The 13,484-nt window shown below is 37.9% G+C and overlaps 1 protein-coding gene across 1 annotated transcript in view; it reads left to right on the plus strand.

Annotated features, from left to right (window-relative positions):
* The window catches only part of ajap1 (adherens junctions associated protein 1), a 53,184-nt gene extending 44,951 nt beyond the window's left edge, over positions 1 to 8,233 (plus strand). The window contains exons 4-6 of the mRNA XM_061259242.1: positions 553 to 795; positions 4,458 to 4,590; positions 7,838 to 8,233. Coding sequence (XP_061115226.1) covers positions 553 to 795; positions 4,458 to 4,530 — 316 coding nt within the window. The 3' untranslated portion in view covers positions 4,531 to 4,590; positions 7,838 to 8,233. The remainder of the gene's footprint in view (positions 1 to 552; positions 796 to 4,457; positions 4,591 to 7,837) is intronic.
* Positions 8,234 to 13,484: the final 5,251 nt, after the last annotated feature.

The raw sequence follows: 13,484 nt of genomic DNA on the forward strand, positions 1-13,484 counted from the left end.
TGGGGATAGTTTCACAGACATACTGTAGATCAGAGGTGGGCAACGAGGGCCGTATCTGTTTCTGGTTTTCATGCCAACTGCTGGCTTTAATTATTTAATTGGTTATAACATTTACGTCATCTGACATTTTAGCTACATTTCTTGATGAAGGCATTAATGACAGTCAAAGGCTGTTCTTGTGTCCCTGTATGATATGGTTTTACTGTGATCTAATCTGAGTGAACTAGTGTTGGTGTATACGGCCAATTAGCTAATTTAGCCAGAGTAATTTGTGGAAACAAAAACCTGCATACACACCGGTCCTCCAGGACTGGAATTGCCCACCCGTGCTGTAGATTAAGCCTAATCCGAAATTAAATTAATTGAATCTCCAGACACTGATTCCAGACACAGCTCAATTTAGTCCAGGACTAGGTTTAATCTGGGTTTGTGAAACAGGTCCATAATTAAAAAATAAATGTGTGATTTTTATCTCAGCGATCCAAGTTCTCACGGTTTGTACGGGGGTACGATTTTATTTTTGTTTTTTGTTTTTGGTACGTGTTTTTGTAGCTGTGCGCAGAGCGGGAGTGGTCGCCACAGTAACCACCAGCGGAAGATAAACCAGCAGGAGGAGAGCTGCCAGAACCTGACGGACTTCACGCCGGCTCGCGTCCCGAGCAGCGTGGACATCTTCACGGCCTACAACGACAGTTTACAGTGCTCGCACGAGTGCGTCCGGACGGCTGTGCCCGTCTACACGGACGAGATGATCCAACAGACCCCCGTCTACAAGACAACATACAACGGAAATAGGTACGCGATTATTCCCGTGGTCTTCTCGGGGAGAAAGCAGGGACAGATGTTTTATGGAGTGAGGAAACTCGCTGCTGTGTGAAAGCAGTTGAAGGGAATGTTTTAAATGTGTTTAAAAAAAGAAAGAAAATGTAACTCAGTGAGCAAGCAATTTATTAGGTAGTCATGTACACCAGCAAATATTTAATCAGCCAATCATGTGGCAGCGACTAAAAGCATAAAACTATGCAGATGTATTCAAGAGGTTGAGCTGTTGCTCAGATCAAAATGTCAGAATGGGGAAGAAAGGTGATATAAGTGACTTCGACCATGGAATAATTGTTGGTGCCGGACAGGGTGGTTTGAGCAGTTCTTAACACACTGTTAATGAGAGAGGTCAGAGGAGAAGGGCCAGACTGGTCAAAGCCCACAGGAAGATAACAGTAACACAAATAACCATGCATTACAGCAGTTGTATGCAGAAGAACATCTCTGAACACACAACACAAATCAAAAGTGCATAGGCTACAGCAGCAAAAGAGAAAAATAAAAAATAAAAAAGAAAAAGAAAAAGCGAATACCTAATAAAGTGCTCACTGAGTGTATATCTGTCTGCACTTATTGTTAAACCCTAAATAATTTTAAATTAAGTGATTGGGGATTAAGGTATGGCCAGCTGAGTTTCAGGCCAATGGCCAGAGAGATACTGAAAGGAGATTTATTTAGAGAGGAATCCTCAAACCCTGCATTGAGGGCTGTGAAGACTCTACCACTACTGTACGCGCATTTCCGGAAACTTCTGCACTTTTCCGAAAGTGATACTCGTTGCAGCAGGGCTGAACAGCAGCGAGCTGAAGTCTGGTTGCGTTATTTTCAGCATTTGGTCTTTTAGCGAAGGCAATATCGGAAAGGCGCTCAGCCAGCCTCCTGCACTTTGTGTGTATTATTGCTGCGGAGATTTGGAGGATAATCCACAAACAGATTTAATAGAGGGGCTGTCTGTCAACCTAGGGCCTCGTCCTCTTTACCCCCAAAGTCCTAACGGAATTAAGAGATATTGTTCAGGGTTTAATAATGTGATAGGAGACCGTATGAGCCCCAACTCAATCAGTATTGTAGTTATAAAACATAATCTGTCAGAAATTTAAAGTGCACAACTTTTTTTTTTTTTTATTTTTTTTTTTTACTGAAATTGCTTGGCTGCTGAAAGCAACTACTGACAGATTTGGAAAATAAAGACCTACATTTCTCAACCCATTTCTCATTAAAGACATGTCTACATTGCGGGACTACTTGCTGCTTTAATTGTTGCATTGATTTTTGTTGTTGTTGTGTTTCTTTGCTGTTGGGCTCTTGCTGAACTGCCAATGAGAGAAGGGCAAAATATTTCAAAAGTGTTGCTGTCATCACATTTTAGTTCTTGAATCAATTCTTACATTTGTTACTCCAGGCTGTATGCACAAACTGCAATGCATCGACAAACTCCTTGTTTTTTCTTTATTTGTGGGATGCTGTTCAAGGATGATTATTTCTGATGATTATTAGCCATTATGGTAGACCCCCATGGGAGAGCAGACCAATGCGAACATATGTATATGTATATGTATATGTATATGTATATATGTAAAACACATATATACATATATATGTATATATATACGTATATATGTGTGTGTGTATATATATGTATATATGTATACAGTACTGTGCAGAAGTCTTAGGCACCCTAGACTTTATTATATATTGTTTATTTTTTTGTTTTTATATGTTCATTTGTGTGTGTGTTAGTATGAAAGAACACATTTGAGATTTCCAAATATTCATTTTCCAAAAGATTTAATTTTACAGAGACATTTTTGTGTTTAAATAAGAAAAGTAACATATTACTGTAAGCAATTGACTACTTTTTACATAAAAACTTGATCAAGGCTGTCTGAGATCAGAAGCAAGGAGCCAACCAAAGTCTGCAGAAGAACTCCAACATATTTAGAACAACGTCCCTACTGATTGTCTTATAGAATTGCAGGACAGCGTTGGCTATCTCAGAGAAGTGATGCAGTTTTAATGCCGAAGGGTGATCACAAAAAAATATTGATTTGATTCAGTTTTTAACTTCTGCCAAATTACTAAAATGTATAGTACATTTATTTAGGACCTTTCATTAAATTATTTATGGAATAATCTTATCTGTACAGAATGTTATACAGGTGCCTAAGACTTTTGCACAGTACTGTATATATATATATATATATATATATATATATATATATATATAGAATATTTGGAAAATATATATATAGAGACACCTGACCCCCAAATGCTCCTGACAAGCTGGTTGGTGCCTTGCATGGCAACCAATCACTGTTGGTGTGTGTGTGTGAATGAGTGAATGAGAAGCATCAGTTGTACAGTGCTTTGGATAAAGGCGCTATACAAATGCAGACCATTTGCCATTTGCCATGCTACCATGTATACTGCTACCACGCAGGGACACAGGTCTGTTTCCAAATTTAACTAATCTCACGTAACCTTTTACCAGCACCTGTTGGTGCTGGATCATCACTGGGGGAGCAAAGTCCATCAAAACTATTAGAAAAAGGCTTTTGTGTGACTGTCCATTGAAAAGGTCCTTTTGATTTACAATGTGTGAGCAAAGCTATAATCACTCACCTGATCATTAAATAATAATTACAACATACAATGCGATCATTCACACTCATTCATGATGAATGTAATTCCATTTCAGGTGGAGTCAACTATATATATATATATATATATATATATAATGACTTAGAGATTTTTCCCTGAGTCTGAGGTGGAAATTGAACCCCTGACTCTCGTTCACCCAAAGACCCCGTAGACAAATGTGTTACCAGTCAGCTTAAGGAAAAATCACCCATAGCCAAGGGCAATGACGGAAGCTTGAATTTCAGGATTGTATAGCCAGAGAGTGTTGTCATGGCAACCTGCTATGAGGCCTTCGCTTGATGACACTCTCACTGGGCTTCAGTAGTGAATTAGCCAAGCTACAGCTGCTACATGTATAGCATTAATTTCGCCAAGTTCTGCTATTCTTCGGATGAACTTGATAAAGCAGAGTAAATTGTACTGTGCTCTGTTCACTGTATGCGAGAGACTGCGCATTTGCCAATTTGCTTGGCACAAAAGCAGACGCATGTGCCAGAAGCATTTGTGTTGATACAACATTCGGTGAAATGGAGTCATGAATCTCATGTTAGTTTTTCTATAAAATGCCATTGTTCTCGTGCATAGTGCATTTATTTTGCTGGTTTCAGCACATGTTTTTTCTATTATTCATTTTCAGTTGAATGTGTACAGTAACATACTGGGCTTTCATTAAAAACATGATTTTGTGTCCTATACAGCAACATGCTGAAACAGACAGAGCACACAGCAATTAACATGGAAAAGCTTCAGGCATTCACATGGCCAAAACAGGTAGCACAAAACTTAAAGCTTAGTGTTAATAGGCTCAAGACTGGGCTCAATAATGTTTTCAATGATTTAATTCTGGTTTTAGCAGGAACCATTCAACTGGTGGAGGTGTTAAAATTGAAGGGATGGGAAGATGGTGGATTTGTGTGCTGGTTGGTCTGATTAATTGGACCCTTGGGTCCTATCTGGCACAGACATTCACAAACAAATATTTCCGCCCGCTACAGACCTTCACCCACCGAACGGCAGCTAATTCCTGTGGCCTTTGTGTCGGAGAAATGGTTTGAAATCTCCTGCTGACCGGCCAAAGTCCCTTTACTTCCTGTCGGTGGGACAGACTTCCTGATTTTTTTGTTTCTGGTACGTATTGCTCTACCGATTATTCAATAGATATCCTCATCCTGTTACGTGCTCTTTCCATGTGTTTTACGTCAGATGAAGTGTATTAGTATCAATCAGACAGTCCTTCTTTCTCTGTATTACATGTAGCTTGTCCAAGTACACAGCAGTCTTCATGACCCCGCCACTGTTTGTGATGTAATGTTTTTTTCTACGTGTTGTTAAATATGCTATTCCTGTTCATTCCTGGCATGTATTCCATGGCCTTGAAAAATAGATGGAAAAAGAAATCCTTCCGTACTTCCAAATTATTGGCTGTGAAGTTTTCATTTTAGGCGTTCGACCAAATGTTCACAAAAATTTTAATGCTGGCCCTGTGTTTATCTTTGTATGTGTGGTCACTACATCTCCATATTCCTGCACAACGTGTTGAGTCAATTTGGCTTTGAAAGTTTTTTTCCTGACTTAATTTTTATATCAATAATTGTTAGAGAAATTTGCAGATGTATATAGACAGCATATGCTTTGCATAGGTGCAGTATGTACATATGTAACATGTACAGTAAGTAACTTATAACTAATGTTACAGTATACAGTCCTGCGTCTGTTACTGTTAAAAAACTGTTCAGGTCACTCACTAGCCTTCCTAGTGTAAGACTTTGTAATGCAACTTGATTGTTTCCAGGCTTCATACAATGCACTAAAACAAGAATAACATGCAGTGATTGTGATGCAAAACCTTTAAAAGCCCGGTCATAAATGTGTCTAGTGATTCCTCCATGAGCAGGGACATAGTCAGAAAAGATTTGTTCTGACTGCTTTTGGACAAAATTAACTGTGATAATGTGCGTATGCACCCCACTTCATGAGTGAAAAGACGTAATACACATGTGCAAGAGCATGACTGGAACTACTCAAACTTTGAATAGTAGTTGAAACCTACAGACAAAAGAACCTTATAGTGTACATTATGTACATTTTTTTTCAGTTTCTTTGTTAGAAAGTCTTTACTACAGTCAAGTGTTAGTTCAAAAAAAATATTTATCAGAATTCTCTTACAAATTAAATAATTGTATTGTTTAATTGCTTTGTAAAGCCTTTTTATTGTTGCTCATACCTACAAAATGTGGAAGCAATTTTGGGGGGGGTCCTGGGTTCGAATCCCCGTCGGCCGGGGCCTCTGTGTGGAGTTTGCATGTTCTCCCCGTGTTTGTGTGGGTTTCCTCCGGGTACTCCAGTTTCCTCCCACAGTCCAAAGACATGCAGGTTAGGCTGATTGGAGAGTCTAAATTGCCCATAGGTATGAGTGTGTGAGTGAATGGTGTGTGTGCCCTGCGATGGACTGGCGACCTGTCCAGGGTGTATTCTTGCCTTTCGCCCAATGTATGCTGGGATAGGCTCCAGCCCCCCTGCGACCCTGTTCAGGATAAGCGGGTTAAAATAATGGATGGATGGATGGATGCATGCCACATTTAAAGATATCTGTGGTCTGGTCATTGGAGTGCCATGATATGGCTACTCATTTGCCTGTTAGATATTTAATCTAGAAATTGCACTTTAACAGGGATTATATCTATTGGTGTTTTCCTGCTGTTAAAAACTGGTGCATAGAAGTACTATATCTGTGATTTGCTGTCTGTATTTATCTGTCATTCTTGTTCCATAAAATGGCATCTTTCCTCTTTTTGAATATTCCTACTTTCTTGTTGAGCAGGGGTGAGGTTCCCATTAGCGACGTGTCTTGAAAATGCATGACATACTTCACGCACAATTTCAAGACATCTCTTGAAAATTTCATTTGCGTTTCCAAAACATGTCGTGAGGAGAGTTGTTTGAAGACGGCCTTCAGTTTCCCCCTCAGTTAACTCAAGAGGTGTGTTTACAATACGGAATCAAAATGACATCAAAACATTTGTGCTAACAAATGGCACTTTCTTCAGCATAATTGAAATTATACAGGCTGCTATTTACTGAGGCAGCCTATTCAATAGCCTTTTCAATGAACAAAAATGAAACTTTCAGAACCAGTAGAACATCAGATCACTTTCACAGAGCTGCTAAAAAATGCACATTTGTGGTAGGGTAGAGCACATAGTTTTAAGTAGCCTACAGTATGTTTAGATGTTCGTGGAAATAATACAAATTTCACATACTAACGACATGCTTCCGACATGCTTTGGGAAACAAAATACATTCTTACCGCTACAACTCACCTCAGAACTGTTTCCAATGTACAAACTGAAATAAACAGCACAGATGAAACATTTCACAGAATACCAACGAGCTTGCTTTTTCATCACCAGCACTGTAAACCACATTAATTTAAAATTCTAAATATGAAAGATAAAAAAAACTACATGCAGAGATGGTCTAAACCCTTTGGGGCCAGAACACAAGTCTTTGTTATTGACCCAGTTTTGAAAGGGAATAGAGCGCCTGAAGGTAAGTATTTGTGTGGGTGATGGGAACTTATCTGTGCAGGCTACACGCTGATCCAAAGACAATTAATAAATTAGGTCCATGAATGAAAAGGAGTTTGTAATCTAGATACAGCACGTTGAAACCCATAAATAAAATATGAACATTTTCTAAATCTGTTTCTGATTAAAGACGGTGTATTTTGTGAATGAAGTATAATGTTTGTAATGTCTGTAATATTGAGAAAAGAATAGATGCAGCCATATGCCCAAGAGACCAAGACCTATGGTTTCATGAGGCGTGAATTTGCTCTACCAGGATTCGTGTAAAAAGTTGAGGGGGTTTCAGGGTTTTGTCACAAAAAATGCATTAAACAAGCAAACACCTGTGAGATAAGACCAATGTTTCTGTTTTTAGGCATTACTATGAAAATAAAAATAAAAATCACAAATTTGGGCCACTACTGTATCTCATCAAGTGTGCACATGGAGGTTGCGAGCTATTTTAAAAATGTTATTTTAGCTGATGTCATCATAGGAAATGGCACTCCTGACAGTCCTTAGCTTGAACAAACTGTACCTGTTGTTTATGCACCATATTTGAGTTGTTTTGTCATTCAGCCCTGTTTAATTCTCCCTTGGTTATGAAGTTACCAAAATAAATGTGACTGACTAATTCCCAACAAATGATGCAACACAAAAGTATAAGTTTCATGAACAACGTAAGCACTTAGTTTAATCTTTGTACTTCCTTCTGATTAACACATTTGCCTTTTTTCTACGTTCTAACTAATGAAATGTAAATTGAATGTTTTTTAAAATATTAATGCACTGTTTATTTCTCTTCACAGGATTCCATTGGTAAACCTGTAAACCAAGCGAAACAAGCAATTACACAACAGAACCAACAGCCAATTTTGTAAAATAACGGCACCTCTCCGAACATGAGTGCAGAAGTTTATTTTTCTAAAATGAATTCAGCCGAGACAGTGGAGCAGATGCCTCTCCAGATTATTTTCCAGAGACCGATGGTGATTTAAATATATATTTAGAGCAAATATATATCACGTGTGTGCGCGCTGAAGAGTAAATTGAATTGCACACGTTGAAGACAACAGAGTGTACTAGCTAATGGCTGCTGCCAGTGAAAGCTGAACTGTGTTACTGAACAATGTGCCAATAAAACCACTTGTGCCACGTTCTGTGCAGAAGGGCCCCATCCAGGATACCATGGATTAATAAAGACATTATGGGCAAGTCATTTCCCAAGTCATACCCGTACATCAATCCAGTACCCTTTTTAAACAAAAGAAATAAAATAAAAAAACATGAAAAAAAAATATTTTTATGAATATGTTTTAACATAGTTATAAAGTGTTGTCGTAAAAATTCCAAAAGAGAAAATGTATAAAGCACTATACAGCGATAACAGAAGAAGAAATTGTAATTGCTTTCTACACTACACGCAATGTTCAAGACTTTTCTTCCAGGCATTGTTACCAGATCCCCTTTTAAGAAAAAGAAAAATCAAAAAACAAAACTCCAACCTATCCCGACCGTATTTTTATACAGCAACAAATCATCGAATCACAACGCGACATGCAGGTCCACTGTAACTGGACCTTTGGACTGTTAATCATGTTCTGGTGCCCAATTTCAGATAGCTGTCAAGATACAGATACGGACTAGACTCGTAGAATAAATGTTGCTGTCAAAGGGTTATTCCCAAGTGAAGTTTCACTTTTGATAATTTCAGCGTAGGAATACACTTTTAATACTTGGCCATTAAAATGTAATTTTGGGGGGGGATTTTTTATTTATTTATTCAAGCCATGATTACCATTTTTTAACACAAGGAGAATGGCACTATCTCTTACAGGAGGTCTATTGGTTACTTCTTGGTTAAAACTGACACATCCCAGTTGATTAAATGATTAAAGACAGTTTTATGTCTTCGCTGAGTCAACGTAGAGCTGAGGTGAAGGCTGAAGCTAAACGGAGCACCTCAGCCAGTTCTTCAGGATCATCAGACGACTCCCTCAACTCTGCTGGAGTCCAAACGCTCATCTTTAAATGTAATAATGAATCCACGTGAATGCAGTGTCAGTGTAGCATACTGCGCGAGTGAGCATGTCAGTGATTACTATGTGGGGTGTGATGTCACCGTTTAGGGCCAGAGCAAGGGCGTGGTTCATTCGCTGGTGATGGTCACATGTTCTGCTGTGTCACGGGAATGACAGAGGTGCCATTTTGTAACAAATTATTATTATTATTATTATTATTATTATTATTATTATTATTATTAATTATTATTACATAGACAAGGGAGCAAAAATACAAAGCATCCCTCACCAGAATTCAGCAACATGAACTGCAATGGAACCACCCATTGACAACACTCATGCGTGTGCTTTAAACGTAGCAATGCGGTGCTGCTTGACTGTTCAGCCATTGCTGGGAAATTTTGGTGCATACTTTATTGATAAATAGCATTACCATTTCATTTAAATAATTATGGCTACATCCTACGCTGGGTATCCACATTCCTTCTGGTCAAATCCCTAAAGATGTCCTTGTTATGAAAAATGAGTACACTGTACGATGAATGGAGTGCCAGTGAGAACCACAGAAGACTTGGATGTTGTATTAAATCGAAGCAGCTTTGTTGACATAGCAACTGTGACATCTGCAATGCCAAAGCATATTGGACATACAAATTAATGGATAAATAAAAGTAAACATAAATAAATTCATAATTTATAGTATAAGATATGAAATGCAATTGTCATTACATAAGATAATCTGAAAATGAAAAATATTAGAAGAATACTATGAAAAATATTAGAAATAAAAAAAAAAATGCATCAAAAATAGTTAATTGCACTGTTTGGCTAGATTAAATTTGAACCACAGGAAATGAACAGAAAGGTTTGTTATGTTTTGTGAGTCAGCGACCCTGTGGGCAACAGCACCCTGACACCATAATGTTACGGTCGGGGTGTCCTGGAGACAATACGCACCTGTCTGTTTGCCATCTGGCAGCACACAGAGTTAACGTGGGCGGCTCTGGGCATGCACCTGTTGGTGGGGTCAGCTCACACCATGAAGTGTCCCACCCCTCAGAGTTCCTGTAAGAGACCGTGCCTTCTCCACCGGAGAGTAAGCTGAGATAGCTGTGCTGCTGCCTGACTGCATTTTTACCGAACGAGCCTGAAGGCTGACAGATTGCTGTAATATACATGTGTAAATGTTTTATTTTTTATTTTAATCCTTCCATTTCTGTACAGGTGTTCTATTTTTTAAACAAACAAAAAAAATTACCTGTCCTTTTTTGGGAGTGTTATGGGGCTGGATAAGGGAATTGTGTGTCTGTTTACATCTGTAACTACAATGGGTACTATGATGATATTTCTTTCATAACTCTTAAGACTAACCTTGTGCCAAACGTCCGGTCTGCCATTCAAGCAGTGTGTATGATATCTTCAGCCAACACAATAGGCTACATAATGCTTACATTGAGGCTACTGTGTGATCACGTGATCAAGATTTTGAAGGGACCATTTTTATGTTATGTCTCTTTACTGAGAAAGAGAAGAAAACAGGGGCAGGACAGGATTTCAGACGTTGTCATGAACTGGCACAGAATGACAATGATCTCTAAATTGGGCATTTATTGATCGGTTAAGACTCACCACTACAGTGGTGGAAGAGCCAAGCTTTGTAAACCCCAAACTTAGTTGGACCGTCATGTGGTCTGAATGAATGGTAGTCTTTTGTGGTGAAAAAGACTGATTGGTCAATACAGATTAGGGATGGACAGATGGGTTGGATTTCATGAAGCTTCTCTCTCCCATTGCGATGCCAGTGTCAAAACTGGTTCTGTAACAAAATTAATGTTTTAACGGATGTCCTTGCAAGTAACTCATTTATCTAGGGTCATTAATTGTGGTCCAACATCTATCTTTGCCTCATGTAAAGCATTCTGTTGCCGAACATTCAGGTCTAAACCATTTTCTGAATAATTTATCATAGAAGTGCACTGAAGCACACCTGTTTAGTACAGAACTGTTTACATGCTTCTCCTACACTATACCTCAGTTTTTGCTTTGGAAATATGGATATATTATATCAACCCATGCTCAAGTTTTTGTGTTACATTATATATTGCGATAAAAATGAATGATATTGCAAATTCTTTTTTTTTTCTTCTTTTTTTTTAAATGACAAACAAGAAAATAATATTCTCAATTGATTGTAAAATGGCACGCTTGCTGCTGAACAAATGTTTTAAATCAACTATCAGATCCAACAGATATACCTTCGGTCCTAGACTTCCAGGAAACCGATATGTAAATGATTTGGGTTTCTTATTATTGGTTTTAATACTGTTCTTGTTCCATGTGTCTTCATTATCTCAAAGGATACAAGTTTGGACTGCACATTAATAGAAGTTAGTAGATCTCTATGTAATATCTATTAATAGAATAGAGATTACACAGAGATTACACAGCAAGGGCCAGTGTGATGGTCTCTGCAGGAGTCCAGACCTTTTTTACGGATGATGTAATGTGGATGGTGTTGGCCTAAACTGATGGTCTGGCGTTTCAATAAGAACTCTTTCACAAAACATTTAGAAAAGGCTTAGCGTCTATTGATGGTGTGACCTGTAACCTTCTGGACATGGAAAGGACACAATATCCCATGATGCACTTCATTTCTCTGCACCCTCATTCACTCCACTTCCTTTCACAACCCAAAATAAGGGAAATTATTTTATTTTATTTGGTTTCAGAACACCCTTTTTCCCAAATGTTTTTTTTTTTTTTTTTGCCTGGCTCTTTTTGAAGAAATAATTCCCTGTTCGTATCTGCCATTTGTTTTCTTCCATTAGAATTTGTTTCAATACTACACGCAGTCTTAAAATGTAGGAAAGTAACGCAAGACGAGGTTAAAAAAACAGTGAGGTGTGGTGTGTACGTTCAAATATCAGTAGTTAGCTGCTGTGGGTGTAGCTGTTGTTCAAACAGAAATGGGTTTGGAGGCCGTCCCCTACGTCCACTGCTCCCTCAGAGTCTTTTTTAGAGTGTATTTTTTAGATGCCATTGGCCTGTCGAGAGAAAGGCATACACCTAAGCTGAAAACTGTAGTATGGATAGATACCTGATATAATTTATGTCATGGTCCTTAGGGTTGTGCCCTGCATACTGTATTTCTCTTAATGGTCACATAAATTGCCTGTAGATTAATAGTAATACGACTAATAAGTGGTGGAAGAAGGCTTCTTATGCTGCTCATGCATACAGGTAAACGTCTGGATGCATTATATCTCGTCTCCTGTATGTTTGACCCCCTGAAGAATGAAAGGTCAGGTTCTGATATAGAATAAAAACTATTACATCAGCTTCACAACAAACATTACTCATATTTTACATTCATACAGTTGTACAACGTAGTAACGCTTTCCCATTTCATATTTATCAAAAAATGTAAAGACAATTTACAGTGCATATGATTTCTTTTTTCATTGTTGTTTTAATGCTGTACTTTAGTTAGAAAGACATTTTCCTGAACGCAATGCATTTATTGTCCGTGATTACATTCACCGAGGACAAAATAAATTGATAATCAAATAAAACATTTGCCGTAGCACAAGCAGAAATGACAGCCATTTACAAATGTGTGACCAGAGGTTATCCTTCAGTAAAGTAAAGTGACAGCAAACTCCTAAAATTTCATATCAATCACTGTGGAAGATCATACAGTACATGCTTTTTGAGGTGTGGACTAAAGCAGCTATTCTTTTAAGTTCTAGTGCATGGTTTTATTCTCGCTAAACTCAGAGTAAATCATAGAGCTTTATGAGGTGATTTACCATACATCGGAACAGAGCAATCTCAATAAATGTCTGTACTTAGAGGAAATGGCAGGCAGGGAATACAGAAATACAGAAATACACAAGTCATGTAATGTGAAAAATGGACTTTGTGTATCAGTATGGTCTGTATACCTTTCTTAATATTGTCTTGGAAATATCCAATTTCCATGTCAACATTATTGAATCATAAATTTTCTGTCAAACCTGTAATGGAAACAAATTGCACTTTATAAATGTAGGTTTTTTCCCTTTGTTTTTGTTTTAAAATAACTTGTCTGCAAGTTCTCCATTCAATCCATTCCCATTACAAACAAAACAAAGACATTTCAGGCTCAAAGACCTTAATACAGAACTGTAATACAGATATGTAATATCTCATATGTATTGGGGGGAGGGGGGGGTTAGGTGAACCTTTGAGAAAATGTAGTTATGATGAATATGATGTAATCCATTAAAGCTGTCACTTAAACATAAAGTGCAGCATTGACCCTCCTGTCAGGAGATACAAAGCCAGAACATTGCGACTATCACCGATCTGAATGCTTTAATAATTTTCCATTATACAAAATTACTTACAAAGCTTAATGTGTTTGAGATAGCACCATTCTTTTTGATGTTTTACA

The sequence above is a fragment of the Conger conger genome, chromosome 10, assembly GCF_963514075.1.
Source record: "Conger conger chromosome 10, fConCon1.1, whole genome shotgun sequence".
NCBI classification, from domain to species: domain Eukaryota; kingdom Metazoa; phylum Chordata; class Actinopteri; order Anguilliformes; family Congridae; genus Conger; species Conger conger.